The 26,190-nt window shown below is 38.7% G+C and overlaps 1 protein-coding gene across 3 annotated transcripts; it reads right to left on the bottom strand.

Annotated features, from left to right (window-relative positions):
* Window positions 1-18,898: 18,898 nt before the first annotated feature.
* Window positions 18,899-24,016, bottom strand: LOC112295535 (microtubule-associated protein 70-2). Of its 3 annotated transcripts, none has more exons than XM_073540912.2 (11): window positions 22,942-24,004; window positions 22,461-22,546; window positions 22,133-22,198; window positions 21,863-22,033; window positions 21,493-21,663; window positions 21,197-21,352; window positions 20,752-20,898; window positions 20,570-20,641; window positions 19,792-20,472; window positions 19,496-19,689; window positions 18,899-19,324 (listed from the first exon to the last, which is right to left on the bottom strand). In XM_073540912.2, the coding sequence occupies exons 1-11, from the start codon at window positions 23,231-23,233 to the stop codon at window positions 19,291-19,293; spliced, it is 2,070 nt and encodes a 689-aa protein (XP_073397013.1). In that variant the 5' UTR covers window positions 23,234-24,004; the 3' UTR covers window positions 18,899-19,290. The 3 variants fall into 3 exon arrangements, with proteins under 3 accessions (XP_073397013.1, XP_073397014.1, XP_073397015.1); XM_073540913.2 differs by having other exon boundaries at window positions 18,899-19,319; window positions 22,942-23,999; XM_073540914.2 differs by lacking the exon at window positions 21,197-21,352 and having other exon boundaries at window positions 22,942-24,016.
* Between the last annotated feature and the right edge of the window lie 2,174 nt (window positions 24,017-26,190).

The following is a 26,190-nucleotide window of genomic DNA, read 5'->3' as shown; positions in this document are numbered from 1 at the left end:
GCTGCTGGATTGTTATTTGTTGACTGACTCAATAAATCAAGCTTCGGATGATACCCATAGTTGGAAAAGAATGGTGTTTGTTGAGTCGATGCATGGAGGGTGTTGTTATATGTAAACTCGGCTAGCGGTAGATATGCAGTCCAATCGTCTTGTTGATAGTTGATGCTGCATCGTAAGTACTGCTCCAAGACTTGGTTCACCCGTTCTGTTTGGCCATCAGTTTGAAGATGAAAAGCTGAAGAAAGCTTGATATCCACCTTCAATATCCCAAAGAGAGATCTCCAAAACTTTGACACGAACTGGATACCTCGATCTGATATGATATCATCTGGTAGTCCATGATATCGATACACATTATCGAGAAAGAGTCTTGCTATGACTTCACTGGACGATGTCTTCTTACAAGGAACAAAGTGTGCCATCTTCGTAAGCCGATCTACCACGACAAAGATGCTGTCAAATGAGTTTGATGATGGCAAGTCCGTGATGAAGTCCATAGAAATTGAAGACCATGGTTGACGTGGAATTGGCAATGGCTGTAGAAGTCCATAAGGGCGATGCCAAGGATTCTTAGATCTTGAACAGATGTCACAAGAGAGGACAAAATCTTTCACATCCTTCTACATTTGGGGCCACCAAAAATCTTGGGAAATAAGCTCCAAGGTCTTGTTGAATCCAAAATGTCCCGCAACTGGAAAATCATGGCGAGATTGAAGAACTCGGAGTCGTGCTAGTCCTTTTGGAATGTACAATCGCTCTTCAAAGTATAAAAGATCTCCCTCCACCTTGAACTTATCGTCATTGGTACGTTGCTTGATATCAATGGCTACTGAATCTTTAATGGTCATAGCATGTACCTGGTTTAGGAAGTCAGCATCAAATGATACAATAGTAGCACAAAGTTGAAATCTCTCTGGCTTCAATAACATTGTATATTGTTGATCAAACGCTGCTTCTCCAGCCTTTGGTGCAAGATACGATCTTCTTGATAAAGCATCGGATAGTCCTTGCTGCCTTCTAGGTCGATAAGTGATAACAAAATCGAATCTAGATAGCGACATATTCCACCGAGCTTGACGTCGATTTAAAACTCGAGCCATCATGAAATACTCCAAATTCTTGTGATCCGTATATACGGTTACTATATGTGTAGCTCCTTCAAGAAAGTGACGCCATTCTTCGAAAGAATCCACTATAGCAAGAAGTTCCTTATCGTGGATCTCATAATTGATTTCAGCAGCAGAAAACTTCCGAGAATAGAATGCAACTGGATGGAGCTTCTTATCTTCACTCATTTGTGAAAGCACAGCTCTCAAAGCAAAATCTGAAGCATCAGTTTCTAAATAAAAGGCCTTTGTAAAGTCTGGATGTACCAAAATTGGAGCTGTAGTAAATGCTGTCTTCAAATCTTGAAACGCCTTCTCCGCCAAAGGTCCCCATTCCAACTTACCCTTGCATGTTAATCGAGTGAGAGGAGGAGAAACTTGAGAATAATTCTTGATGAAGATCCGATAGAAGTTAGCAAAACCAAGAAAGAATTGTACGTCTCTAACTGTCTTCAGAACCTCCCAAGACATGATTGCTTCTACTTTCTTGGGATCCATCTTCAAACCTTCTGTAGTCGCAATGAATCCCAAAAATTCCATCTTTGTCTGGTGAAATAAACACTTTTCTAATTTGGCATATAGTCCTCGCTTGCGTAGTTCCTCCAAGACTAAACGAACATGCTCCTCATGCTCTTCCTCGTTTTTAGAGAATATTAGAATATCGTCCAAGTAGATGACAACAAAATCGTCGAGGTGTTCTCGAAAGATGTCATTCATCATATGTTGGAAAACTGCTGGAGCATTGGTAAGACCAAAAGGCATGACATTATATTCGAAATGACCATACCTTGTACGAAATGCTGTCTTCCACTCATCTCCTTCCTTGATTCGTACGAGATTATAAGCTCTCCTTAGATCAATTTTTGTAAAGATCTTCGCACGTCCAAGTTATTCTAAGAGACTAGAAATCAAGGGTAATGGGTAACGATTTTTCTTTGTTACCTTGTTGAGGCCTCGGTAGTCCACACACATCTGTAATGATCCATCTTTCTTCTTTACAAATAAGATGGGTGCTCCAGCTGATGATTTTGAATGACGAATGAAGTTCTTGACTAGATTTTTGTTGATGTACTTTCGTAACTTTACCAACTCCGTTTGCGATAGATTGTAGATTGGGCCAAAAGGTGGTTGTGCTCCTTCTTGCAAGTCTATGGCACAATCATATGGTCGGTGTTCCGGTAGTATGTCGGCGTTCTTCTTTTGAAACACGTCTTCAAAATCTTTATATTGCTCCGGTATACTTACTGTTGAGATCTTCTCCTCGGTAGTTGGAGCCGCATAAATGACAAATGGAGTGCCTTCCTTAGATGATCTTATAAAAGCTCTTGCTCCAATGAATAAGGATTTTTTTTTTCGAGGTTTTTTACTAGGTTTTTTCTTGGGTGGTTTTGTGGGAAAAGTCATCTTCCGCAACCTCCAATCTATCAATGGATTATGTTTTTCCAACCAAGAAAGACCAAGAATAATAGGATTTGATGGGGTTCTAATAATATTAAAAATAATATGACTACTATGGTCTTTAAACGTTACTTCTATAGGTTTTGATTCATGGGTGATGCTACCAGACAATAAAGGTCGCCCATCTATGACCTCAACATGAACAGGTTTTGATTTTTGTACTAAAGGGTTCTTATGATGCTTTGCAAATTCTTCATCTAAAAAACAAGCAGATGCTCCTGAGTCTAGTAGTGCTAAGGTTCTCAGTTTTTGAGGGCCGATAAACAGAGGGATTGTAAAACAAAGTGCAGGTTGGGCAGAAAGAAAGGAACCTGATTGTTGTTGGGATATTTCATTGTCCAGCCGCACGGTTCCTACTGTGGCTAGGCATCCTCGTTTTCCTGAACAAATACTCCCCTAGTCTTGACTATGCCTCGATTTTGCTTTTTGGGGTAGTTTTCGACTTTGTGGCCTTCTCCACCACAATACAAGCATAAATTTTCCTCCATACGTCGCTTTTTTTCTTCTATAGTAAGAGATTTGATACGTACCGCATCAATTTGCATGTCTTCCACCTCTGAATGCGAATTCACACCGCTTGCCGATATAGTTGGAGCATGGCAAATTGTATGTTGTCTTGAGCGTTGGTCTTGGCGACGTTGGAATAGGCGATTATCGCACTTCACAGCTTGGCTAATGGCTTCATTGAGCATTCGTGGATCAGAAAGAGTTAACAGCAAATCCTTCACATCATCTCTTAAACTCCAATAGAATTGACTCATCAACGCTTCTTCATCCCAATTGATGTCGCATACTAATTGCCTGAAATCCGAAGCATAGACTGATGTAGAATGCATCCCTTGTCGTAGCGATCGGATCTTTGTTGTAACCCATCGAACCTTATCGTGTTCACCAAATGCTTCCGCAAATGCTTCCAAAAAGGTTTCGAAGTTGTTTAATATGGATGATCGTTTCTCAAACAAAGGAGCAAACCATGATAGAGCTTGTCCCGTAAGTAAGGTTCCAACAAGCCCAACACGTGATTCCTCCGTTGGATATCGTTCAGGCTGTAAAACTGTTATCAACCTGATTTGATTGACGAATCCTCAAAACTTGGAATGTGTTCCATCAAACTTATCTGGAAGGCTAACTCGAGGCTCCTTATGTTGTAGAACTAGTGGTTCTTGTCGAACCTGAGGTAAAGTTGTTTCTCCAAGTGTCAAAATTTGAGGCTGGTTTAGTTTAGATTGTGCTATTCCAGATACTCCATAATTATGAAGCCTTGCGACCACTCCTTCAATCTCTGCAGTTCTTTGTGATAACGTAGCGAGGGCATTCATAATAGCATCTAACTTAGACTTCAAACTTTCTATCATACTAATGACTTGACCTCCGGCCATTCTAAAAGAAGGACAAAAATGACCCTATAAGAGGCAATATTGGTTTATAGGAGGGTAATCCACAACCTATAAAATGCCTTAAGAATTTCAAGAAGAGGGGTAATCCACTCTCTCCAAGAAGAATAAGACTCCAATATTGTAACAGAAGAAGTATCAGTTTAGAGGAGGGTAATCCGCAACCTCTAAAAAATGCTAGTATACCTTCAAGTAGAGGGGTAATCCACACTCTACTAAGAAAGAACTAGCTCTAATATCTCAAGTTAGTGTAGTCTCGACAAACTGTCACGGACACAAAATACAGACTTGAAATCTAACAAGAAGTTCAAGAAGAAGTGGCAGAACTAGATTAAACAGATGAGTACAAGAACAACACCAGAAAGGTGAGCTAGAACTCCAAGAGATGTGTTGTCGAGACTGAAGAACTCTTCAGCCTCGATCCCTATATATACTCCTACTTAAGAAGCTTCTCGAGCTACTTCTATTAACTAGGAAGCTTCTAGAAAGTTCCAGGGAATTCCTTTCTAGAAGCTTCTAGAAACTTCTCTTCTAGAAGGTTCTAGAGACTTCTTTTCTAGAAGCTTCTAGAAACTTCTCTCTAAAAGGTTCCAGAGGCTTCTCTTCTAGAAGGTTCCAGAGGCTTGTTTTCTAGAAGGTTCTAGAAACTTCTCTCTAGAAAGTTCTAAGGAATATGTTCCTAACAATTGGCAGTTTAGGGTTGGATAGGGTTTCTGTGATATCTGAAGATCTACTAGATGGATCGAGGTAAATTTTGACTTAGTAATAGAAGATTTGGAGATCAAGCAGCTATTCAATTTGGAGTTGGAGTTAATAGTTGATGAAGGAGAAATCACTTCTGGAGTTTCTACATCAAATTTCAAGGTTGCGGCCGAGTGTCATCAGTGCGGTTTTTGGGCGTTTTCTTGCAAACTGTAAGTTGAGTTGGGCTGAAATTTTCTGAGCATATAGAAGGCTTATAATGGTATTTGGGTGCAAAATTTCACACTTAATGAACGGTTGGATCAAAAGTTACAGCTTGTCAAAGCTCACTGGCTAGGGTTAGGGCTTGTTAAGAAAAACAAAAACAACTTAATTATAAAAGAAATAAGCAATTGGAAAATTGTATGGTTAAAATGACTATGAGAAATATTTTTAAATACTTGGAAATTGATATTTCAATTATATTCTTCATACATGGATAAAATCTATTAAGGTTTCTTTGTTATTTATAAAAACAACTATACCTTCTACAACCAGATACCCAGTGTATTCCCGAACAAGACAACACGTAATACGACAACGCTTCACACTAGGAAAGATTGCAATGAATTTAATAATATGATACGGCAAGGAATTATTTGCTAAAAAGATGAGAAGATAGCATTAAAAGATAGGGAAGATCTTCTTCAAACCAATTTTGGCAAGGGAGGAATGAGAGCATTGGTTCAAGATTACTTCAAAGAGCATGAAACAGCAGCACGAGAAAGTGCAAGTTATGGTGCTAGAGTAGATGATGACCTTGGTGGAAGTACGGAAACTAGTGAGTTTTGGGCTTCTACCATTTCTACAATGCAAGAAGGGAAATTACCTCTAGAAGCGTTATTGAGGACTGCAGCTACAATACGAAGAAGAACAGGTTGGGAGGATCCTGTTGAGTCTCTTTCAGTTCATGCATATATTGCTAAGAGCCAACATGAAGCTTTGATGGAAGAAAAGAGACGAAGAAATTTTGATAATACAAGAGAAGGAAATTCTTCTAAGAGGCAAACTCGAGGAGACAAGGCTCGGGAGGCAGCTTCACAAGAATTGCCTGTAAAGGATACCTCAACATCATTGGAATGAAAAACAAGGGAGACAAAAGATAAGGGCAAATCAATTGCATATAAGCTACTTTCTGACATTGAAGTGGCAACAAATTTGAAAGGGGTGTTGAAAGAACGTATATTAAACGCTAAGGTGGAATTCACATTGAAAGAAGTCTTGGAAATTGCAAAGAAGGAGTTTCATGATGTTATCATTGATAGCATTAAGCGAAAGAGGCAATTAATGGGCGAAACTGGAATAAGTCATGCTATTGAAGCAAGAATATATAAAGATGAAAAAGAGGTTGATATTGGTTACAAGCAACTAACAAATGAAAGGATGGGTATAATCAACGAGTATGTTTCAAAGATTATAGTGATAAGGAAATAGAAACTTTGAGCCATTATACTCGAAAGCATTGGGTAAGGACAACTACTCAGGTATTGGTGAAAGAAGAAGATATAGAAGAACCAATTGTTGCTTTAGTCGACCATGGTTCTGAAATAAATCTCATGTCTAAAGATCTTTATAAGAAGCAAAAATGGCCAATTGATATGAAACATGGATGAACAATACGAGCAGCTAATAACACACAGGGCGAATTATATAGAGCTTGTCTAGATGTCAAAATTTGGATTGGGGATGTTGCGATGGAGCAACATTTCTTCGTTCAAGATACAACGTCTTATCCATTGATTTTAGGACAACCTTATATCACGGCAACATGAATGGAAACAAAAGTACTTGACGATGGTTCTGCTTATGCAAGGGTACGTAGCAAAGATGGGAGGAAAGCTGTACAATTTCTAACAGTACCTCCTAACCATGAACGGAATCGAGATAGGTTGAGGGAGAAACCATTGCCAAAGATTGTTGAAGGATTTAAGGATTTTGGGGAGGTACCACTGTAAAGCGAGATTATGGAGGTACAAAAGAGGAGGTACTCTCGTGAGATCAAGGTGCCGTTGATGTGAGTTTTATTTGATTTTGGAGAATGGAAATATTATGTATAAGAAAGTTGATGATTTTAAAAGAAAAGAAAGAAAAAGATTATATAATATTGAAGGAGAAATACGCAAGTTAGGTACATTGCAAGATGATGAAAGGATTTTAGGTATTTATGAAGAAAATGGACTGGAAGATTCATTGGAATTGATTACATCTATTGGATTAGGGAATAATGATAAGATTATTGAGATTCATTCAAGAGAGGTTTATACCATACTTGAATCTTTTTAAGTACCAGAAGTCACTATGGAGACGAGATATAAAACGGCAGATAAGAAGATAAAGCCTGTTGCCGGACCATTACCAGAATATTCTAAGGAACAAATGGGAGAAGCATCAAAAGAAGCAAGTTTAAGAGATCCAATGAGAATTGGACATCAGTTTACTAAAGAGACTTTTGAAGACTTGAAGATTGGTTCTGATGGTTCTTTATTACCGAAAGAAATTACTTGCTTCAAAAAGATGTTGGCTAAATAAGGTAGATCGTTTGTCTTCGAATCTTATGAAATTGGGTGTGTGGATCCAAATATTATAACACCTATGGTTATCTTCACTGTACTGCATGTACTTTGGAATTTAAGACCGATTCCAGTACCGAGGTCACATTTACCTAAATTGATGGAACTATTAAAAGAAAAGATGAAGATGAAAATATTGGAACCTTCATTTGCGCCGTATTCTAGTCGATGGTTTATGGTACTTAAGAAAAATGGGTCACTACGGTTTATTCAAGAAATACAACCAGTGAATGTAATAACTGTCAGGAACGCAAGAATTGGACCTATTGTGGATGAATTTACTGAGGCGTTTGTTGGAAGGGCGATCTATTCAATGGATGACTTGTATTCAGGTTATGATCAATTTCAACTTACCGAAGGAAGTAGAGATATGACAACAATGAGGACACCACTTGGATTGGTTAGAATGTGCACTCTTCCTCATAGCGTGACCAACTCACTTGTGCATATGATGAATGGGATGAATAAGGTATTGAGAGATTTTATTCTGGAAAAGACTATGCCTATTCTAGATGATGTTCCTATAAAAGGGTGCAGAGAAGGAGACAAGGATGAAACTTTAGATAAGAAGGGGTGTCGCAATTATGTTGTTGATCATATACAAGATTGTGAAAAGATTTTAACTCGGCTTGGAAAAATTCATCTTACATTATCGGATATGAAGTCCGTATTTAGAATACGAGAGGTTGTGATTCTTGGACATTTATGTGGATCTTACGGAAGAAAACCAGATCCGACTAAAGTTGATGTCATTGGAAGGATGAAAGAGGATTGTGATTCTTTAACAGAGGTTCGCAGGTTTTTAGATACATGTGTATTTTATCAAATCTAGATCCCTCATTATGCTCACATAGCGGATCCATTATATGAACTGTTACGCAAGGATTACCGATTTAAATGGGAAAAAAGGCATATTCAGGCAATGCAAAGATTGAAGAAATTATTGATGTTACCTCCAATATTGAGGAAGGTTGAGTATAAGTGCAATAGACCAGTGTTTCTTACTGTGGACGCTAGTCCAATTGCCATTGGATGGGCTGTGGGTCAAGATGATTCAAGTGGGAATAGATTTGCAGTTTGATTTGGAGCCAAAGTTTTATGTATTCGTCAGCTTGTATATTCGCAAGTCAAAAGAGAACTTTGGGGAGTTGTTTTGGCTATGAAAGCTGAAAAGGACTATTTGATTGGGGCAGTAGTAGTAATTGAAACAGATTGCTTGCCATTGCTTGGAATGATTACTAACTGTTCAACGCCAGATATTGCAATGTTGAGATGGATTGCTTATATTAAGTCACTAAATCCAAAATTTAAGCATGTTACTGGGAAGGACAATTAAGTAGCAGACAAGCTATCTCGAGCAAAAATGAGAGGGAGGACGAAATGGTTGAAGACATTGATGATGTCGGATTGAAATTCTATTCAATATCAAATCTCAACAGAGAAGACAAGCTATTTCTTCAAGAATCTTATGAAGGAGAATTATTGAATATTGGTCATTACTTGAATACCTTGACAAAGCAGGGGAATTGGTCTACAAAAAAATTCAAACAAATAAGAAAAAAAGCATATGGATTTTTGCTTCGAGATGGATTCTTATGGAAGAGACCGAAAAAAAAGAATTGAGATGCCACAACGAGTGATAGGCAAAAAGGAAGAAAAACTAAAATTATTAAAGGAGTTCCATGATAGTTTATGGGCAGGGCATAGAAGAATCTGGGCTACTTTTGCTAAACTCAAGGAACGATATTGGTGGAAAAATATGTATCAAGATGTGCTCTCATTTGTAGAGTCATGTGAAATCTGTCAATCATATTCTAATATCCGACATCGAGATGGTCTTCATCCTACATATCCTTTGGCTATTCATTTTAAATGGGTTGTTGATTTGGTTATTATGCTAGTTAGGTTATGGCAGATGAGATATTTGATTCGAAATGCAGTTTGCCATTCGTCTCCTTCTTTGATTTGTACTAGATTGTATACTCCCCGAAGATCTATTTTTGTATAGATCTTAGCTTGATTCAGCTGATGAAGAAGTCCAAATATTAAAGATATTGGATACCTGTTCTTGATGGTAATCTTGTTGAGTCCTCGATAATCAACACATATCCGGAATGATCCAACTTTTTTCTTCACAAATAGAATTGGAACTCCTGCCGGAGATTTAGAATGGCGTATGAAATTCTTGGCTAGATTTTCTTCAATATACTCCTTGAGTTCAGCCAACTCATTTTGTGATAAACTGTAGATTGGTCCAAATGGGAGTTGTGCTCCTTTTTGAAGGTCAATTGAGCAATCATAGGGACGATGTTCTGAGAGTGTATCTGCATTCTTTTTTTCAAACTCATCTTGAAATTCTTGATATTGGCTTGGAATGCCACTTGAAGTTTTTTCACTAGTAGAAATGGGTGTGGCATAAATAATATATGGTGATTCTTTCATAGCAGCATACAAGAAAGCTTTTGCACCTATAAATACGGATTTAATTGAACTGGACTTATGACTCTCTACTTGATTAACTACACTGTTACTTATACTTTTAGAAAAAGTAAGAATTCGGAAAATCTAATCTATTTAAGGGTTGTATTTTTCTAACCACGATAAACCTAAAATGACTAGATTAGAGAGAGATCTAATAATATTAAATACTACAAAACTATTATGACCATTGATTATTACTTTTATAGGAAGGGTTTCATGAGTAATATCTCCAGAAGACAATGGACACCATCTATGACTTCTACATGAACAGGTTTAGTTTTCTTTACTAAAGATATGCTATGTCTTTTAGTAAATTCTTCATCTAAAAAATATGCTCAGGCTGCTGAATCTAACAAGGTAGAGACTTTCTAATATTTAGATTCTAAAATAATATTTAATGTAAAACAAGGAGAGGGCTTTGAGGAGAGAATAGGACCTTTACTAGATGTTGTACAAGGTTCTAGTCGCACGGTCCCTATTGTAGCTGAACAAATTCGTTTTCTAACATATTGTCTTCTTTCAAAGCCATATTCCTCATTTTGTGTTTGCGTTGTTTCTTTGGATAATGTTGAGCATTGTGCTTTGGTTCTCTACAATATAAACATAATCCTTCTTATCGACGACGAGTCTTTTCTTGCTCAGTAAGAAGTTTGAAATATATTCTATTAATTTGTAGTTCTTCTACTTTCGAATGTATGTGTTGAAGAGGTGTAGGTGTTGCTATTGAATTATAGTAACGTTGAGATCCACTTCTATGGTTCTCAGATCGGAATTCAAAAAGGCGATTGTCGCACTTCACAGCAAAGTCAATTGCTTGACTCAATGTTTGAGGATCAAATAAGTTGAGCATTAATTTTTTTACCTCATATTGTAATCCATAGAGAAATTGACTAATAAGTACAGCATCATCCCACTTGATATCAGTTGCAAGTTGTCAAAATTGTGAAGCGTATAACGTTACTTATCGATTGCTTTCTCGTAAAATATGGATCTTATTGGTTGCAACACGAATTGCATCATGTTCTCCATACATGGATCAAAACTCTGCCAAAAAAGCCTCTAGATTATCCAATATTGGATCTCGTCATTCAAGAAAAGATGAAAACCATGATAGTGCTAAACCTGAAAGAAGCGTACCAATGAATCTAACTTGCGATCCTAAAGTTGGATAGCTTTGGGGTTGAAGTTCAATCACAAGTTGCACTTGATTGATAAATCCTCGAAACTTGGATCTGGTGCCATCAAACTTCTCGGATAGGGCAATTCTTGATTCTCTAACATTTGAAGGGCGTTCCACTATAAGAGAAAGGACATGATTTGGTGCAAATGTTGAAGTAGCTCCAACCATTTCTATATCTTCACTTCCTGCCAATCTTGTTGCTCCTTGTGGTGGTAAATTGAGTTGATGCATCGCAAGCATTAACTCCCTCAATTGCTCTTGCATTTGTTCCATTGCACTCTTCATTTCAACAAGTTCTGCCATGATAACACTTAGAAGAGAAAAGATGTCTAATATCGCTCAAGACAAATAGAAGAAAGGACTTGAGAACAAAGAAAATACTAACGATAATATCAGTTTAGAAGAGGGTAATCCACAACTTCTAATATGCTTATATCTTATCATGAAAAAGGGGTAATCCACTCTTAATTAAGATTAAACAAAGCTCTGATATTGTAGGTGTATTCTTGTCAATCTGTCAAGGACAAGAACTCGATGAAAAAATAATTCAAACAAGTGAGCCTTCACTCAAAGAGAGGTAACAAAATATATCTAAACAAGTATATATATTGAAAGAGAAACTGGAATGGCTATTGCCAAAAGACTCGAAAACTAGAGACCCTTGAAACTAGACTAGAAGCAAGAAAGGAGTTGACAAGAGTGAAGAAGCCTTCACTTTTGTCTCTATATATACTATCTAACTAGAAACTATGTGGCGACGTTCTATAGGACCTCCAATATTTGTTGACTTTGTAAGACACATGCCTTGACTTATAAGGCAAGTTCTTCTACGTGTGGACGACATAGTTAGCTTGATCTTCAAGCTAACAACATGTGTAGCACATGGCCAACTTGTTGACCTGTTTCTAATCCAAAAAGTCAATTAAAGATACCTATGAAGTCAAAGCAACGTCTATGAAGCTTCTAAGAAGCTTCCATATTAAATACTATAGAATTAACTTACTTTTATCTACTTTTACTTACTTCTACTTATTTATATATGTAATTATTAGCTTATATGATTATGTCCGTGACATCTCCTTATTAACCATAAACTTGCTTCAAACACTACTGAAATCGTCTTTCATTGCCAATTTTTTCACACGTTTGGTAATTAATTCCTAACACTCAAAGCTATTATCACTCCTCAACTGTGGCGCCAAAATATGATTGCTCATTTTACTTATTCCAAATTAATCTAATGGAAATAAATCCGTATAGGGGGATTCAAATATGAAAAATGACTAGTTGCTTAAGCATTCACGTTAGGGTCACACAATCAATTACCTCCTGAATGTATCATCTCTATTTCTAATATCTGAATACATAAGGAAACTATAATCTCCTCCTTCACCTTATCGGTCTCTTCCTTACAGCAATTCAGTTATACTAATAACTGCTATTTCTACCAATATATTCACCCTCATAATCTCCAACTGTAATACTGCACCCTCACAGCTTTCAGCACACAATTACCCTCATTCCAATCACTGGAATTCTTCACACAGAACTGCCATTCAGATTGCGGTGTTTCACACAAACACAGATTCATTCTCTCTGCTGAACTACAGTCAGATTTCAGTATTCAATCTTTCTTCTTCTCAAATAATATCAATTACATTTCCATTCCATAATTCACTTCACAATATTTAAAAACTCTCAATCCTCTTATTCAAAGAAAATAACAAACAAAAGAAAAGTTATAGCATCAAGCTTACCCCAGCTCACAACTATCACAGTGATGGCACCTTAATTAACTTCTACAACTTCTGTATACTTTCCTCTGATTCTCCAGATTCTAACCATAATTTTGTAATTAACTACTTTTAATAACTAAATCACTCATCCATCCTCCTGAATTTCCTATTATATAGACTATTAATATATTTTACTAATATCTTTCAAAAACAAATTAATATCTATTCTATAATAGTATATATAGAGACAAGAATGAAGCCTTCTTTATTCTTGTCAACTCTTTTCTTGCTTCTAGTCTAGTTTCAAGAGTCTCAAGTTTCCTTGTCTTTTTGCAATAAGCCATTTCAATTTCTTTTAAATATATGTACTTCCTTATTTTTATTTTGTCGCTCTTTCTTTGACATGGATTTTATTGGTTTATGCATCTTCTTTTAGTTCATGTTGTTGACACACATTAAAATCCACACCAACAACTTGTGAGTAGCTTTTGGCAACCAATCTAGACTTGTATCTCACAACATTATCCATTGCATATCTTTTGGTTCTAAACACCTACTTACAACCAATTGAAGATTAATTTAGTGCAAGTTGAGTCAATTCTCATGTTCCATTGTTCATGAATAATTTGTACTCTTCTTCTATAGTATTTTCCTACTTCATAATATCCATAGATTTTATTGCATCACACAAACTCAATGCATCAGCGAAGAGTGTAACATTGGCATGTTTTTCACTTATTTAAAGAAAGATGTGATTCTTCTACCATGCATCAAGTTGTTTTCTATCTTTCAAAAGATATCTCTTTTTACTTGGTGAAGCTTCACCTTCTTTCACTCCAAGGTTTTTTGTAAGCTTCTTTTTTCTTAAAACTTGTTTCTTCACATTCAAAGATTAATATTCTTCATCATCATCATCATCTTCAATATCTTCATAGTCTTCGTTGTTAGATTTAGTAATTGTAGATACACTATAGTCTATCTTCTTTAGCTCTTCATTTTTATTTGAATTTCTACCATCATCAATGTCATCATTTTCTTCTTTTTCTTTTATTAAAATTATAGATGTATCCACAAACAAACCATCACTCCTACTTAGATACATCTTTGAGTATTCATAAGTACTCGTATGCTCCAAAAATTCTACATTACAACTCTTGATTATCTTTTTGGTTTCTAAATACATAAGTACATATGCCTTAGTATCTTCACAATATCTAATAAATACACATTTTGTTCTTTTTGGTTTAAGTTTGGACCTCATACATTCTAGTATCTTTGCATAGATAATGTATTCAAAAATCCTCATGTACGAAATATAAAGTTTCTTGCCACTTTGAGCTTCTTGTAGAGTCATTGATGTGAGTGCACTTTTTAGGCACCTATTCCTTGTATACATTGTATTTACTATTGCTTCTGCCCAATACTCATGTCCAAGGTTTTGTACATGAAGCATACTCCTTGCTATCTCCACAATGGTGTAATTTACTCTTTCAGCAATTTCATTTTATTGTGGAATATAGGGAATAGAAGATTGACTTGTAATACCTTAAATCTTTAAGAATTCATCAAAATATTTTAATATATATTGACCTCTATTATCCATGCACAACACTTTGAGCTTACACTCATATTATTTTTCTACAAGAGCCTTAAACTCCTTAAATCTTAAAAAACATTCATTCATGGCTTTAATGATGTAAATCTATACTTTTCTTGATAAATGATCAATAAATATAATAAAGTATCTTTCTCCTCCAATTGATAGTATCTTCATTAGTCTACAAATATCAAAATGCATAATCTCTAATAATTTGCTTGCATGTATTGTAACTCCTCTTGGAAATGAAGCCCTTTGTTGTTTGCCTTGTATACATCCTTTACAAGCAAGTATCAAGGCATTGTAGCTGAATTGACCAAGATCCAAGCCACTTACTTTGAATTGGTACTCTCTTATGCTTTTGGCATTCAAATGACTAAGCCGTTGATGCCAAATTCTAAATTTGTCTTCATCTTGTAAAAATTAACAAATATTGCTACTTCTATTATATTCACATTCTTACAATTGATGAAGTAGAGGTTGCCATCTCTAAGGCCTTTGACAATATATTATCTATCCAATGTCTTCATAAAATATCCATTCTTATCAAATTGAGCCTTGCAAGCATGTAATTTAAGTTTATTCACCAAAAGAACGTTTTTCTTCATCTTTGGCACATGTAAGACTTCTTTCAACTTAATTCTCTTAATTTGGTCCTTCACAATGATTTCCACAATAATGGATCTAATTCCAATAGCTTGTATCATGCCATTGTCTCCCAACCAAACTTTGGTTGCTGAAATTTCTTCATAAGTGGCAAATAAACACTTATAGATTGTCATATACTTAGTAGCAATAAAATCTATAATCCACTTAGACATAGCAACTAAGGAAGCTCCTTCACTTGCCATGAAAGCATAGTCATCTCCATTTAAGTTATCACAAGCAGTGTTTGCATTCTCCTTATTTTCTTTCTTAGCTTTGTATCAATTCCTAATAAAGTAACTTGATTTCCCACAAATATAATAATTTTTCATGTTACTTTTTGAATTATCACGTTGGTGAGAATAGCTACTTTTGCCTTGTCTTAAAAATAGAGCTGAATCATTACTTTGATGCTCTTTTTTCTTTTCTCTTTATTACTTCATAGGCAAGCCTTGATGTGACATAATTCATGGTAAACTCCTTCATATTGATTGACTCTAATTCCACAATGAGGTGGTTGTAAGATTTGAAAAGACTCATGAGCAATGTCAACACAATGTCCTTATCATCAATTGCTCTATCAACAACTACTACTCTATTTGCAAGTACTTTTATCTCATTGTCATGAGCCATGAAGTCATCTCCTTCTTTCATTTTTACCATTAAGAACTTTTTCCTTGTCCATAGAATATTATGAAGGTTTCTACTCTCTTAGATATTGCAAAGAATCTTCCATGCTTTTGTTAATTCATTGTAAATAATTATATGTAAAAAATTGTTATCATCCAAATTTGATGCAATCATGCCAAAAGCCTTTCTTTTACAATATTTGTATTCTTTTTTCACCTTGATATTAGTATCATCACTTGGAAGCTCTTCACTTTCATCCATAGTATTCCAAAGATCCAATGAAGCCAACGAAAGCTCCATTTTCTTCTTCCAATTATAGAAGTTTTTACTCCTAAACTTCTTAATCACTCTCAAATTCTCACCCTCACTTGAAACCATGTCTAAGAAAAGAATGTATTAAAGAAAAAAAATAAGAAATAACTCTCAAAATCAACAAGAAGGTGTTATTGCCTTAGAAATCCAAAATGCCTTCTCTGTGAATAAACAAGTGTTTTCACTCTTTAATAACTCTCAACTTCACTTATAAAACTTTCCACAAGTCTTATATTCTATTTTAACCTCATATATAAGCTTTTCTACTCTACAATCATCTTTCTTTTCTTATGAAATATTTCTAACCTCAAAAAATACTTCTTATTATTATAAGAGGATCTCAAGGGAAGTATATCATCTTTAAATGATTTTCTAGTCTTTTTGAGTAACATAAGAGTGTATTGATTTTTTAGTTCACTGAGATTCATATTCTTAATAAGTTAGCATAATGAATAGCTTTAGTCTATAAGAAAGTTGGTATTTGGCTTACAACCTACATTAAGAATATTATTTCTATTATTGTTCAATTATATATTTTTTTGACTTCATTATGTTATAGAGTGCATACTATTATAAATCGTTGATTCATTCTATAGAACGTTAAGAATCTGTTAAATTCTTGAATTAAATATTATCTTTTTTTTCTTTGTTCTTAGACTTGTTATTTGATTCCATATTTCTTTTTTTACTTGAGTTTTGAATTCTTTGAACTTTCCAAAAGTTTTATTTTTATTTTGCAAGAAATAGATCTAACTCTTACAAGAATAATCATCTATAAATACTACAAAATATTTGGAATTTTTCAAAGATGTTTTTATGGATCCTACTAAGTCAAAATGTATAAGTTAGGATATCTTTTTAGAACAATAAGATGAAATTCTTAAAAAAATTTGTCAATAATGTCATCTTGCTAGATAGACTTTACACATCTTTTAAAGTGTGCCAAATAATGACAATTCTTGTACTCAAAAAAATTATGATAAATATTATAATCCAATATAATATAAGTACCTATAATTTTTGTACCATAGTTGTACTCTTACTTCTACTATTACTAAATTTGCTTTAATGAGTTTTTGATCTATTCTTTTGTTATAAAACTAACAAAGTCCATTCTATTTGTTTCTTGTTTTTATCACTATTAATTTCATAATATATTTATTATCTAATATTAAGCATTATTTTTTTATAAACATAAATAATTTATCATTTTTTATCAATGATCCTACTAAAATCGAATTGTCATTCAAAGTAGGGACATACAAAACATTTTGTAGATTTATTGCATCAAATCTTGAAGTTATATTAGCAAATCTAATAACTTCAATCTTTTAGGATTTAATATCTATGATTTTTATTGTCCTACTTAGGATCTATATATCTATTAGCTAGAGATTTAAGATTTTTCTAATGAAATAATTATTAGCTTTGAAATTGATGTACCAGTTCATATTTTGGCAATCAAGGAAATTAGTCTCACTTGTGTTGTTAGTATATCCACCATAAATATTTCCTTCTATATAAATGATGTTAGAGTTGTAGTGTTGATTTTATAAGAAATTTTGGACAATGTAATTTGGCTCTTTGTATAAGTAGCAATAAAATAATTATATGTTTATAATTGTATGTTTATATATTGTCCAAATCCAAGTACATATAGTTGCAGGCCTACTCTAACAAAGCTCAATGGTCTTTCTAGTCTATTTTGAACTTAATTGATTATATATGATTTTGGTCCTTTAAAGTGTTATAGCATTCCTTGAGCTAAGCTTCTTCTCCTTCTACTTCCTTCTTGTATGAATAAATTATGTCTACATCTTCCAAGATGAATGCATTAGAGTTGTACTAATAATACTTCTTTTTATATGTAATGTATGTGATGCCTTGAATCACTATTTTGTAGCTTTAGAATAATCCACTCAAAATAATATTTATAAACATCTTATCTATGATGACTTTGCCAAATGCCTTCACTTGATTCTATATATCCATTCCTTCTATTAAATAAGTATTAATATCACTTTCTTCTTTCATTGTCATTCCATTCAACTTATTTGTTAATAGAATGATTTGTTATTAGTCCCCTACATTAAACATTCTTTTAAGTATGTCCCATGAATCTGCAAGGTTATTGAATTGAGATATTATATCTATCAAATTATCTTCAAGTGACATGGTAAGATCTAATTGAGCTCTTTGTTTTGATTCTCCTAACTGCATTTCAATATAAAATATCTCTAATATGCTTGCAAAAAATGAAGAAACTAACATCTTTGTTTCTTCCATACCTCAAAGATTTTCTCTCTAAGATTGTAATCATCTTTAGCTTCCAGATATAATAGTTTTAAACTCCTAGAAGCTTGGTCAACTCTCCTACCTCACAATTTGAAGACCTCTTTCTAACTTCTACCATCTTTACTCTAATAGTTTATCTACTAAGATATATTTAGTTTTTATCACTTTCTATTTCTCTTCCTAAATAAGGAGTGAAGTTCGTTTGACTTAATACTATCTTAACTACACTCTAATACCATGTTACAAGGATATACTCAAGTAACTTAAGATTTTTCATTAGATGAGATGTCATTTTATACATTGAGTTAACCTAGTCACAATAACTAATAAAAACCATTCCTCTCATCCTAAATTGGATAAAGGGGAGGTCTTTGTTGTTTTCAACATAAAGTGAGGGAGTGAGCAAAGTTATAGGGGAAAGAATAGTGCATGTTGGATATCCCTAACATACAACTCAAGCACACACATAATTCATTTATTAAGAAGTATACAACCGGTCAACTCTTGAAGCGCCCAAAAACTCTACACAAGAAACTAGACCAGAAGCCAACTAAATTGAAGGTAAATACAAACCAGCAAAAACTGAAAAAACATGGAACAAAAGAAAAAGATGAAATGAACATGATCCAAAACCAGTCCAAACCGATATACCAAAGAACCTCCATCACTAACTCCAACAACCAATACAGAGCATTAACGTGCAAACAACACCAAATAAAGGAGACATGTGCACATATGATCTGACCACCATCCTGGCTCCAATAATGTTGGTTCGATTGCCAATAATGTTGGTTCGATTGCCAATAATGTTGGTTCGATTGCCAATAATGTAAGTGAATTCAGAAACAAACATACTATTCTACAATGGCTGCTGAGACAGATATCGTTGCAAAGAGCATAAAAAACATGCTGATGACCTACAAGAACACGCATATCAAGCTGAAGTACAATCATCGAGTCTGGAATGTCCACAGCACCCGCACTTTCTCTCAATCGTCTTCCACAACCGCACCACCAACTCAGTCCCACCACCCCCACCCCATCCACGATCATGCCTGCCTTCTCCAGACTTCTGTCGCCTGTATATTCTCCATGCTTCGCACAATCAAAATCCCCTTCATCTACGCGCTCCGTCTCCCGAATCCTCACGCACCATGTATCAGGCTACCGTTGACTGTTCTGCGCGCCACGAACCGATTAAAAACAAATCCACCTCTTCATCAACGCCTCAATTCCAAACACAGCAACCCATCCACGATCCAAACTCCCTACCATATCTCAACACCTCAAATCCATCCCCCACTCTCTCCCAGTCCGAAAACCACATCCTCTCCAACCCCACCCACGTACCTTCCACACACAGACAAGCGCTGTGAACTATTTACAGGTTCCTTCGCCATGCTCACCCGCCTCGCCCTCCGTTCCGGATCCTTCTCCACTCTCATCGCCGCCACCTCCTTCTCCATCACCGTCACCTCTCGCCGCATCTTCTTCGCGTCCACCTCCATGGCTTTGCTCAGGGTGTCCACCTTCCGCGACAGCATCTGCATTCACCCCCTCACACACCTCATCATCGCATCCAACCCAAATCACCCCCATCCTTCCCGCACCACCGCTCTCCACCCCCGACCCCACCCATCACGTACCTCTATCGCGTTGTCCTTGTCCTTCAGACTTTGGTCCTTCTCCTGCGACGCTCGTCTTAGCCCGATCACCTCCTTCTGCAACACATCGTACAGCACCCCCGACACCGTATCCTCCCCGCTCTTCGCGCCACCCACCCACTCCCCCCCTGCCTCTGCCTGTGCCCTCGCCCCACCCCCTTCTCCCACCCCACCACATTCCGCTCCCTCGCTACCATCCCCTCCCCCTCCCGCCCTTGCCTCCACACCTTCCCTGCTTCCACCTTCGCCACTCGGACCCGCCTCGCCATCACAACTCTCCCCACCCATCCTAACTCCTGCCCGAACCTCTTCGAATCCGTTCGTAAAAGCCTTCAGCGTCACCGCCTCGCCTCCCGACCCAAATCCCCGCCCACTCTCCGACCCACCTCCGCCGCCATCCAACGACTTCGACGTCAACCTCCCATTCTTCACAACCGCCCCACTCATCGGTCGCAACTGGCTCACGCCGGATCGCCCACCTCGGGACTCATTCGCCACCCCCTTCGCTCCTACTTCGCTCCCCCCCACCTTCCGTGCACTCCCATTGCTCGTCACGCTCGAACTTCGCTTCGCTTCCACGCCGCTCCCTCCACCACGCCGAACCGCACCGCTCCCACCCTTCACCCCTTCCTCCAGCACTTTCAAACGGAGCTGAACCTTCTCCTGTACGTCACCAAACCACCACCATCAGCCTCCGCCCGCCCTCCCTCCCACCCCCCCACACACCGCCTTCACCCACCCACTCCCCAACCGCACCCACCTTCGCTTGCGCTTCGCTCTTGCACGCCCTCTCCGCACACGCCAGCTTCTCCCGCACTTGCTGCATCTCCCCCTGCTCCCACACCCCACACCCCACGCCCTCCATCACCTCCATCACCTCCGCATCCCAATCCACCCTACCATTACTACCACTGCCCCTTCCACCTCACACCGCGTCATTACCTGCATAAACCGCCGCTCTTCCAGCCATTGCTTCACAGGCATCACCTTCTCGTTCTCGTCCTTCCAGTCGTTCGCAACCACGCTAGCCACTCTGTTCGCGCTGATCTTAGCCCGCGCGAGCTCACGCTCCAACGTCCGCTTCACTTCCTACACAGCCCCACCGCCGCGCGTTATTCCACTCCCACTCTCTTACCCTCCACACCCTCTTCTCCTTCCCCTACCGACTACACTTCAAACCAACTTCATCTCCCTCCGCCACACTGCGTCATCACCACCCCCCGCATTCCCCCTCACTCCTCATTTCCTGCGTCCCGCTGCCCCCTTCTCAATCTCCCGCTCCCAAACCATCTCTTCCCTACATTCCCCAACCAACTCCGCCCACCATCTTCCCTCTTCCTCCTACCACAAAACCCACGTCACCACTGTCGCGCTTCCCCGTTCTCACCATCAACTCCTGCACTTGCCGTTGGAAGTCGCGCGCTGCATTCACCGCAGCTCCCCCCGCCAGTACCGCCTCCTCCAGCTCGCGAATCGTGCCGCTCAGCTTCTCCACCTCGTTCACTTTGCTCCTGTGCATCTTATCCAGGATTTTATTCTCTTCCTGCCACCACACTCACTCTTACTCTTACTCTTACTCTTTCACGTCCCTCCACTTGCTGTCCACAACAACCCCACACTTGCTGCCCAAACATCACCCACCACCAACGCACCCACGCCATCCGCCCCCATATCCTCATGTACCTGACATATCTCGATCTGCTTCAACAGCTCCTGATTCCGGTTCTGCAGGTCCTCCACCATCGCGGCCTTCGCGTCCGCACTTCTGATCCTCCTCTCCGCCTCCACCAGTGCCGCCTCCTTCGACTTCGTCAACCGCTCCAGAGCTCTGTTCGTGTCCTGTAGCTTCGATATCTGCCACCACACCACTTCCCCACTGCACTCACCACCCCGCACATTCTCTCCTCACAACCGTCCCACACCACACACACCTCCGCGTTTCCCATCGCTCCACAACTCAATTTCCTCATCTGCCTCCTCCCTTCCATGACCCGCTCGCGTCTTCCTCAACACAACCCCTCCCAGACATATCACCACACCCACTCACACCTACCTCTTGACGCGCCACCTTCACCTCCGCCTCCACCGGAGCCAGGATCACCTCCAGCGACGGCACCTCATTGTCCTTCTGAGACGCCTGAACCCTTCGCACTGTTGCCTCCGCTGCACTCTGTGCCGCCACCGCTGCTTTCCTCTCATCATTCAGTCTCTTCACTTCCAGGTTCTGCCAAACCATCCATTCCACAAAAACTTTCAGACCCCACTCTCATTCCAACCCCTGCATTGCAAAACGCAACCAACCGCCTCAACACCACATCACTACCTTCTTCTCCACTACAACCACCGTGGCTTTCAGCTTCTCCTCCACTTTCTCCAGCTCCTCAGACAGCTGCACACCACCATCCACAAACAACCTCAATCCTTCGTCTGCGCGTCTGCGCGTCTGCGCGTCTGCTTCATCCCTGTCTACCTCCTACTGCACCCTCCTGCACCCGTGTCATCGTACGCCGTTGCCTTCGTTCGCCGCCGATCACTTCCATAACTCGCTCACCCAGGACCACCATATCTCACATTGCACACAAAATCAACATCACAACACAAAAACGAAGCAACAAAAAAAAAACAATCCACGCACACATGCCAACAGGTACCTCGTCCACTGCCTTCTGCTTCTGACGATCCGACTGGCGGAGGGATTTGATCTCTGTTTGTGCTTCCGCCAAAACGCGATTCTTATCTAAAACAATGACACCACGTGATTACCATCCTCATTCGGGGCAAACCAAACTCTCAACTAACATGGTTTCTTTGAGAACTGGGCGCAAGGTCACCATAGACTCTCCCGAACTGCTGGCTTGGGTGAGGTCGCGTACTAGAGTGACTCGAATGGGTTTGGTACACCGCTCACTAGGACAAAGCTTTTCTGTCAAGAAGATGTGGAACGGATTGTTGGTGAGAGGGTTAAGGACGTCAAGAGGACATGCTATTCAGTGATGATGTGGTGAGTTAGTTGAATGCAGGGTGACTGTTCCAATTGTATTAGATGATCCTAGTGTATTGTGCTGGTTAAGTTAGAATGCTTAGCTTGTTGTGCTGGCCTAAGTTTTTAATACGATCGCCCAGTTGCCTTACCCTTAAGTTCGTTTTCTAATCGTGCCAATTCCAATCGCACGGGATCGGAGCCTGTGAAATGATTTACAGAGTCTCCACTGACATAGGTGGGGCGCGAGCTTCGGCGCCTGGGTTTCTCCTCTGTCTTCGGAACAGTAGGGAAGAGATGCACCTGGGAGGTATCAATGCTTCGGCTCCTGTCACCTTGTGAGCTGTTACGGCCATCGAGTGAGTTGTCGTCATCATCTACGCTGCTACTCATCGAATCCGCCATGCCCTTGCCTACGAACTTCTTAGGCACACTAGAAGTCATTGTGCCTTCTTTTGACCTCCCACCCGCCGGCCCCAAATTCTGCTCTTGCTGTCACAGCTCATAACATTTAACGCACCGTTGGAGGGCATGGATGGGCGTGCAAGTACAGCAATCCCACCCTGATGCGCAAGAATTCATTTTTTCTTGTTTCTATTCTATCTGTTCCCCCTTTACATATTATACTGGCATTAGCCTCCCATCTCCCTCCTACTAGCTCCACTTCTCGCTTCGCATCACCCGTCCATCAAGCGTCTCCTGACCGACAATATCACCTGCATCGGGGAGTACAGACTCCTGTCTGGTTCGCTGCAAATCGAACTCCTCCTCCTGGAATAATCCCCAAGACTGCCGCTTCTCCTTCAACATGCCACTAATTTTTCCCATTCACACCCCGCTACTTCAGCTCGTTTCCCAACTAAACCCAGCACATTTCGTCTCACTTCCCCTGTGTCTGCTGCGATAATCGCTACAGCAGCATCAACAATGATGTCAGGTAGGGTGCGATGCTAATGAGGTGCCGTGATGAGTGCCTGCCAGCCAGCCACGCCGCAATAGTGAGCGAGTGAGTGGGAATCAGCAGCAGAGGGCTCATCAGGGAATGCCCTCCAGTGCGCGATAGTAAAATTCCACGTCTGTTCCCACACATCTCTCCCTCCCACTCTCTCTCTCTCTCTCTCTCTCTCGCTTGCTCGCGCTGTGTGCTGTGCTTGACGCTGGCGAGAAGCGATGGAATGGGTTGCGGTGCATGGAGAGCGCCGCTCCTGGCTCTAGCCCACCAGTAGCTCTGCTACAGTATTCTTTCTGACACTCGCAAACAGAGCCTCTTCTGTAACTTTTCATCCTGGTATACTCATCCGGCAGTACTGATCGCGAAAGGCGATGCGTGCTCTGTTCTATTATGTGAGCGGCTCTTAGTGGGACCAATCTCACAGTCCACAGGTCATGTTCTACCTCCTTGGTCCCATCTCCTTTGCACCATGTGGGTGCCATTTGCATACCCTCTCCCATGGCTTGGTTTCACAGAGAGTTTGCAGTGATGGAGCCCTTGCAAGTTGTTGAGGTTTACTGGCCCCAGTCCAGCAAGCACATTGACTGGTTTCCAGATCACTCCTCAGGTTGCTCATCACAAGGCCTTCTGCAAAATTGTCTGCTTTGATCTTTGCTTCACCAACTTCACTTGGTTCCATTCAAAGCAAAGCCAAGTCTAGCCAGGGCAGAATTTAGATCACTCTAACTCAAGGAAAGCTATAAAAGGTGATGGATTTCATGCTGACAGTGGTACTACTCTGTTGGTTGAAAGCTAGGAGCAGCAAGATTGCATGCCAAACAGTCATGAAAATGTGCCATTGAACTCTTTTTCTCCTCCCCTGCCTTAGCTAAGCAGATTGTGAATTTTATACAAAATGTTGGATTAAGCTTTTGTCCACCATCCTCACTCTCATCCCCTATCATGGTCAAATGTACTTGGCCCATCTCCCCATATGAAAGAACCTATTATTTGTACAGGCAATGCCTATACTGGTACAATTCTTAACTTGCCCCTACTCACAGGGAGTTTATGACACATCATTGTCATGGGAAGTAACTGTGGACTCATAATCACATAGAGTATGTGTGACCTTGACTTGGCTGAATTTGGGTATAAAAAAGGGTTTGTTCCTTTGTGTGGCATAAAACTAAGGGTGCTGAATAAAGTCTCGTTTACCCCATGGAAACAAAAATGCCCCAATGCTTTGTAGTATTTGTGGGCACTTGAAGATAAATTGAATTTGAAAATTAATCTACAAGTGCTCTTATTTGTCTAAACTATAAAAAGATGATAAGAATGTTATCTAAAATGTTCAAAAGTGTGGTGGAAAATTTAAAGAGTCCACAAGAATTGGAAGGAAAAAGAAAAAAAAGTCAGAATATTTGTTTGTTCAGTAGCCTTGGTTACTATAGTGAAAATGCAAAGAGTGCATATGAGTTGCTGTGATTTGTCAACATGTTTTACATTATCGGAAAGGCCCAAATGAAGAAAGGAAGCAGAATGCACGTTTTTTTAATCTCAAGCACGTCTGTGCAAGTTGAAATTATAAACTGTAGAGGTAGTTCTCCATTTCAATAAAATAATAATACTTGCCAAAGAAATAAATACATAAACTATTAAATTCAGAAATTTACAATTCAGAAAATCTTTAAGATATTTTCAAAACAATAATTATTGATTAATCTGTGAGATAGCTTTTCAATCTTTTAATTATTATGCATATTTTTAATTTTCATATGATTGCTTGTAAATAATTGATGAATCATTTAATATCATTATATATATGCATGTGTATATGTTTATATATGTATACATAGCATATTGTTATTGTCATCACAATTTTGCTATTGCCACCATAATTTGTCATCTACCACATGTCACCAAAAAAAATGTTATTGCCATTACCATTTATTCTTTTTTATATTTTTGATTTTTTGATAGTAAATTTAATTTTCTATCAATATAAATTGACATCGAAAACATATTAAAAATATTAATATTTTTGTTATATATATATATATATATAATGAGTGGCAAATCATGATGGTAATAGCAAAAACTGTGATGACATGTAGTGCATGGCAAATTGTGGTGACATTTGCAAAAATTGTGTTGACATTAACAACACTCTCTCTAAAATGTTTAAAATAGTCACCCACAAAAAATCAAATTTCATCCATGTATCCACATGCTGGTCATGTCAGCTTTTGTGAATATGCAAATGCATGATTCTACACATAATAAGTCCAAAACCAAATGAGAATTTGGACATGAAACACATGAAGTGTCATCTTGTATATGAGTTGTATATAGATACTACCTTGTCTCATGTTCTAGTATTTGAGTCTTTTATTTGTGGGTGGAGTATGGCCAAGTTGTGATTGCTCAATCTGAGTATTAAAGTGCAAACATTCAGTGTCTTGAGCAG

The sequence above is a fragment of the Physcomitrium patens genome, chromosome 18 (genome assembly GCF_059467195.1).
Source record: "Physcomitrium patens ecotype Gransden chromosome 18, ASM5946719v1, whole genome shotgun sequence".
Taxonomy (NCBI): Eukaryota; Viridiplantae; Streptophyta; class Bryopsida; order Funariales; family Funariaceae; genus Physcomitrium; species Physcomitrium patens.
Note: the sequence above shows the minus strand (reverse complement) of the source record. Positions and strands in the feature narration are given on the sequence as shown.

Excerpts from the sequence above, each read along its gene's own strand:
- LOC112295535 (XM_073540912.2), bottom strand. The coding sequence starts at position 23,233 with ATGACTTCTAGTGTGCCTAAGAAGTTCGTAGGCAAGGGCATGGCGGAT. Across the intron at positions 22,547-22,941 it reads ATTAGAAAACGAACTTAAGG|ATAAGAATCGCGTTTTGGCG; the intron begins GTAAGGCAACTG and ends TCATTGTTTTAG. Across the intron at positions 21,353-21,492 it reads AGCAGATCGAGATATGTCAG|GAAGAGAATAAAATCCTGGA; the intron begins GTACATGAGGAT and ends GTGTGGTGGCAG.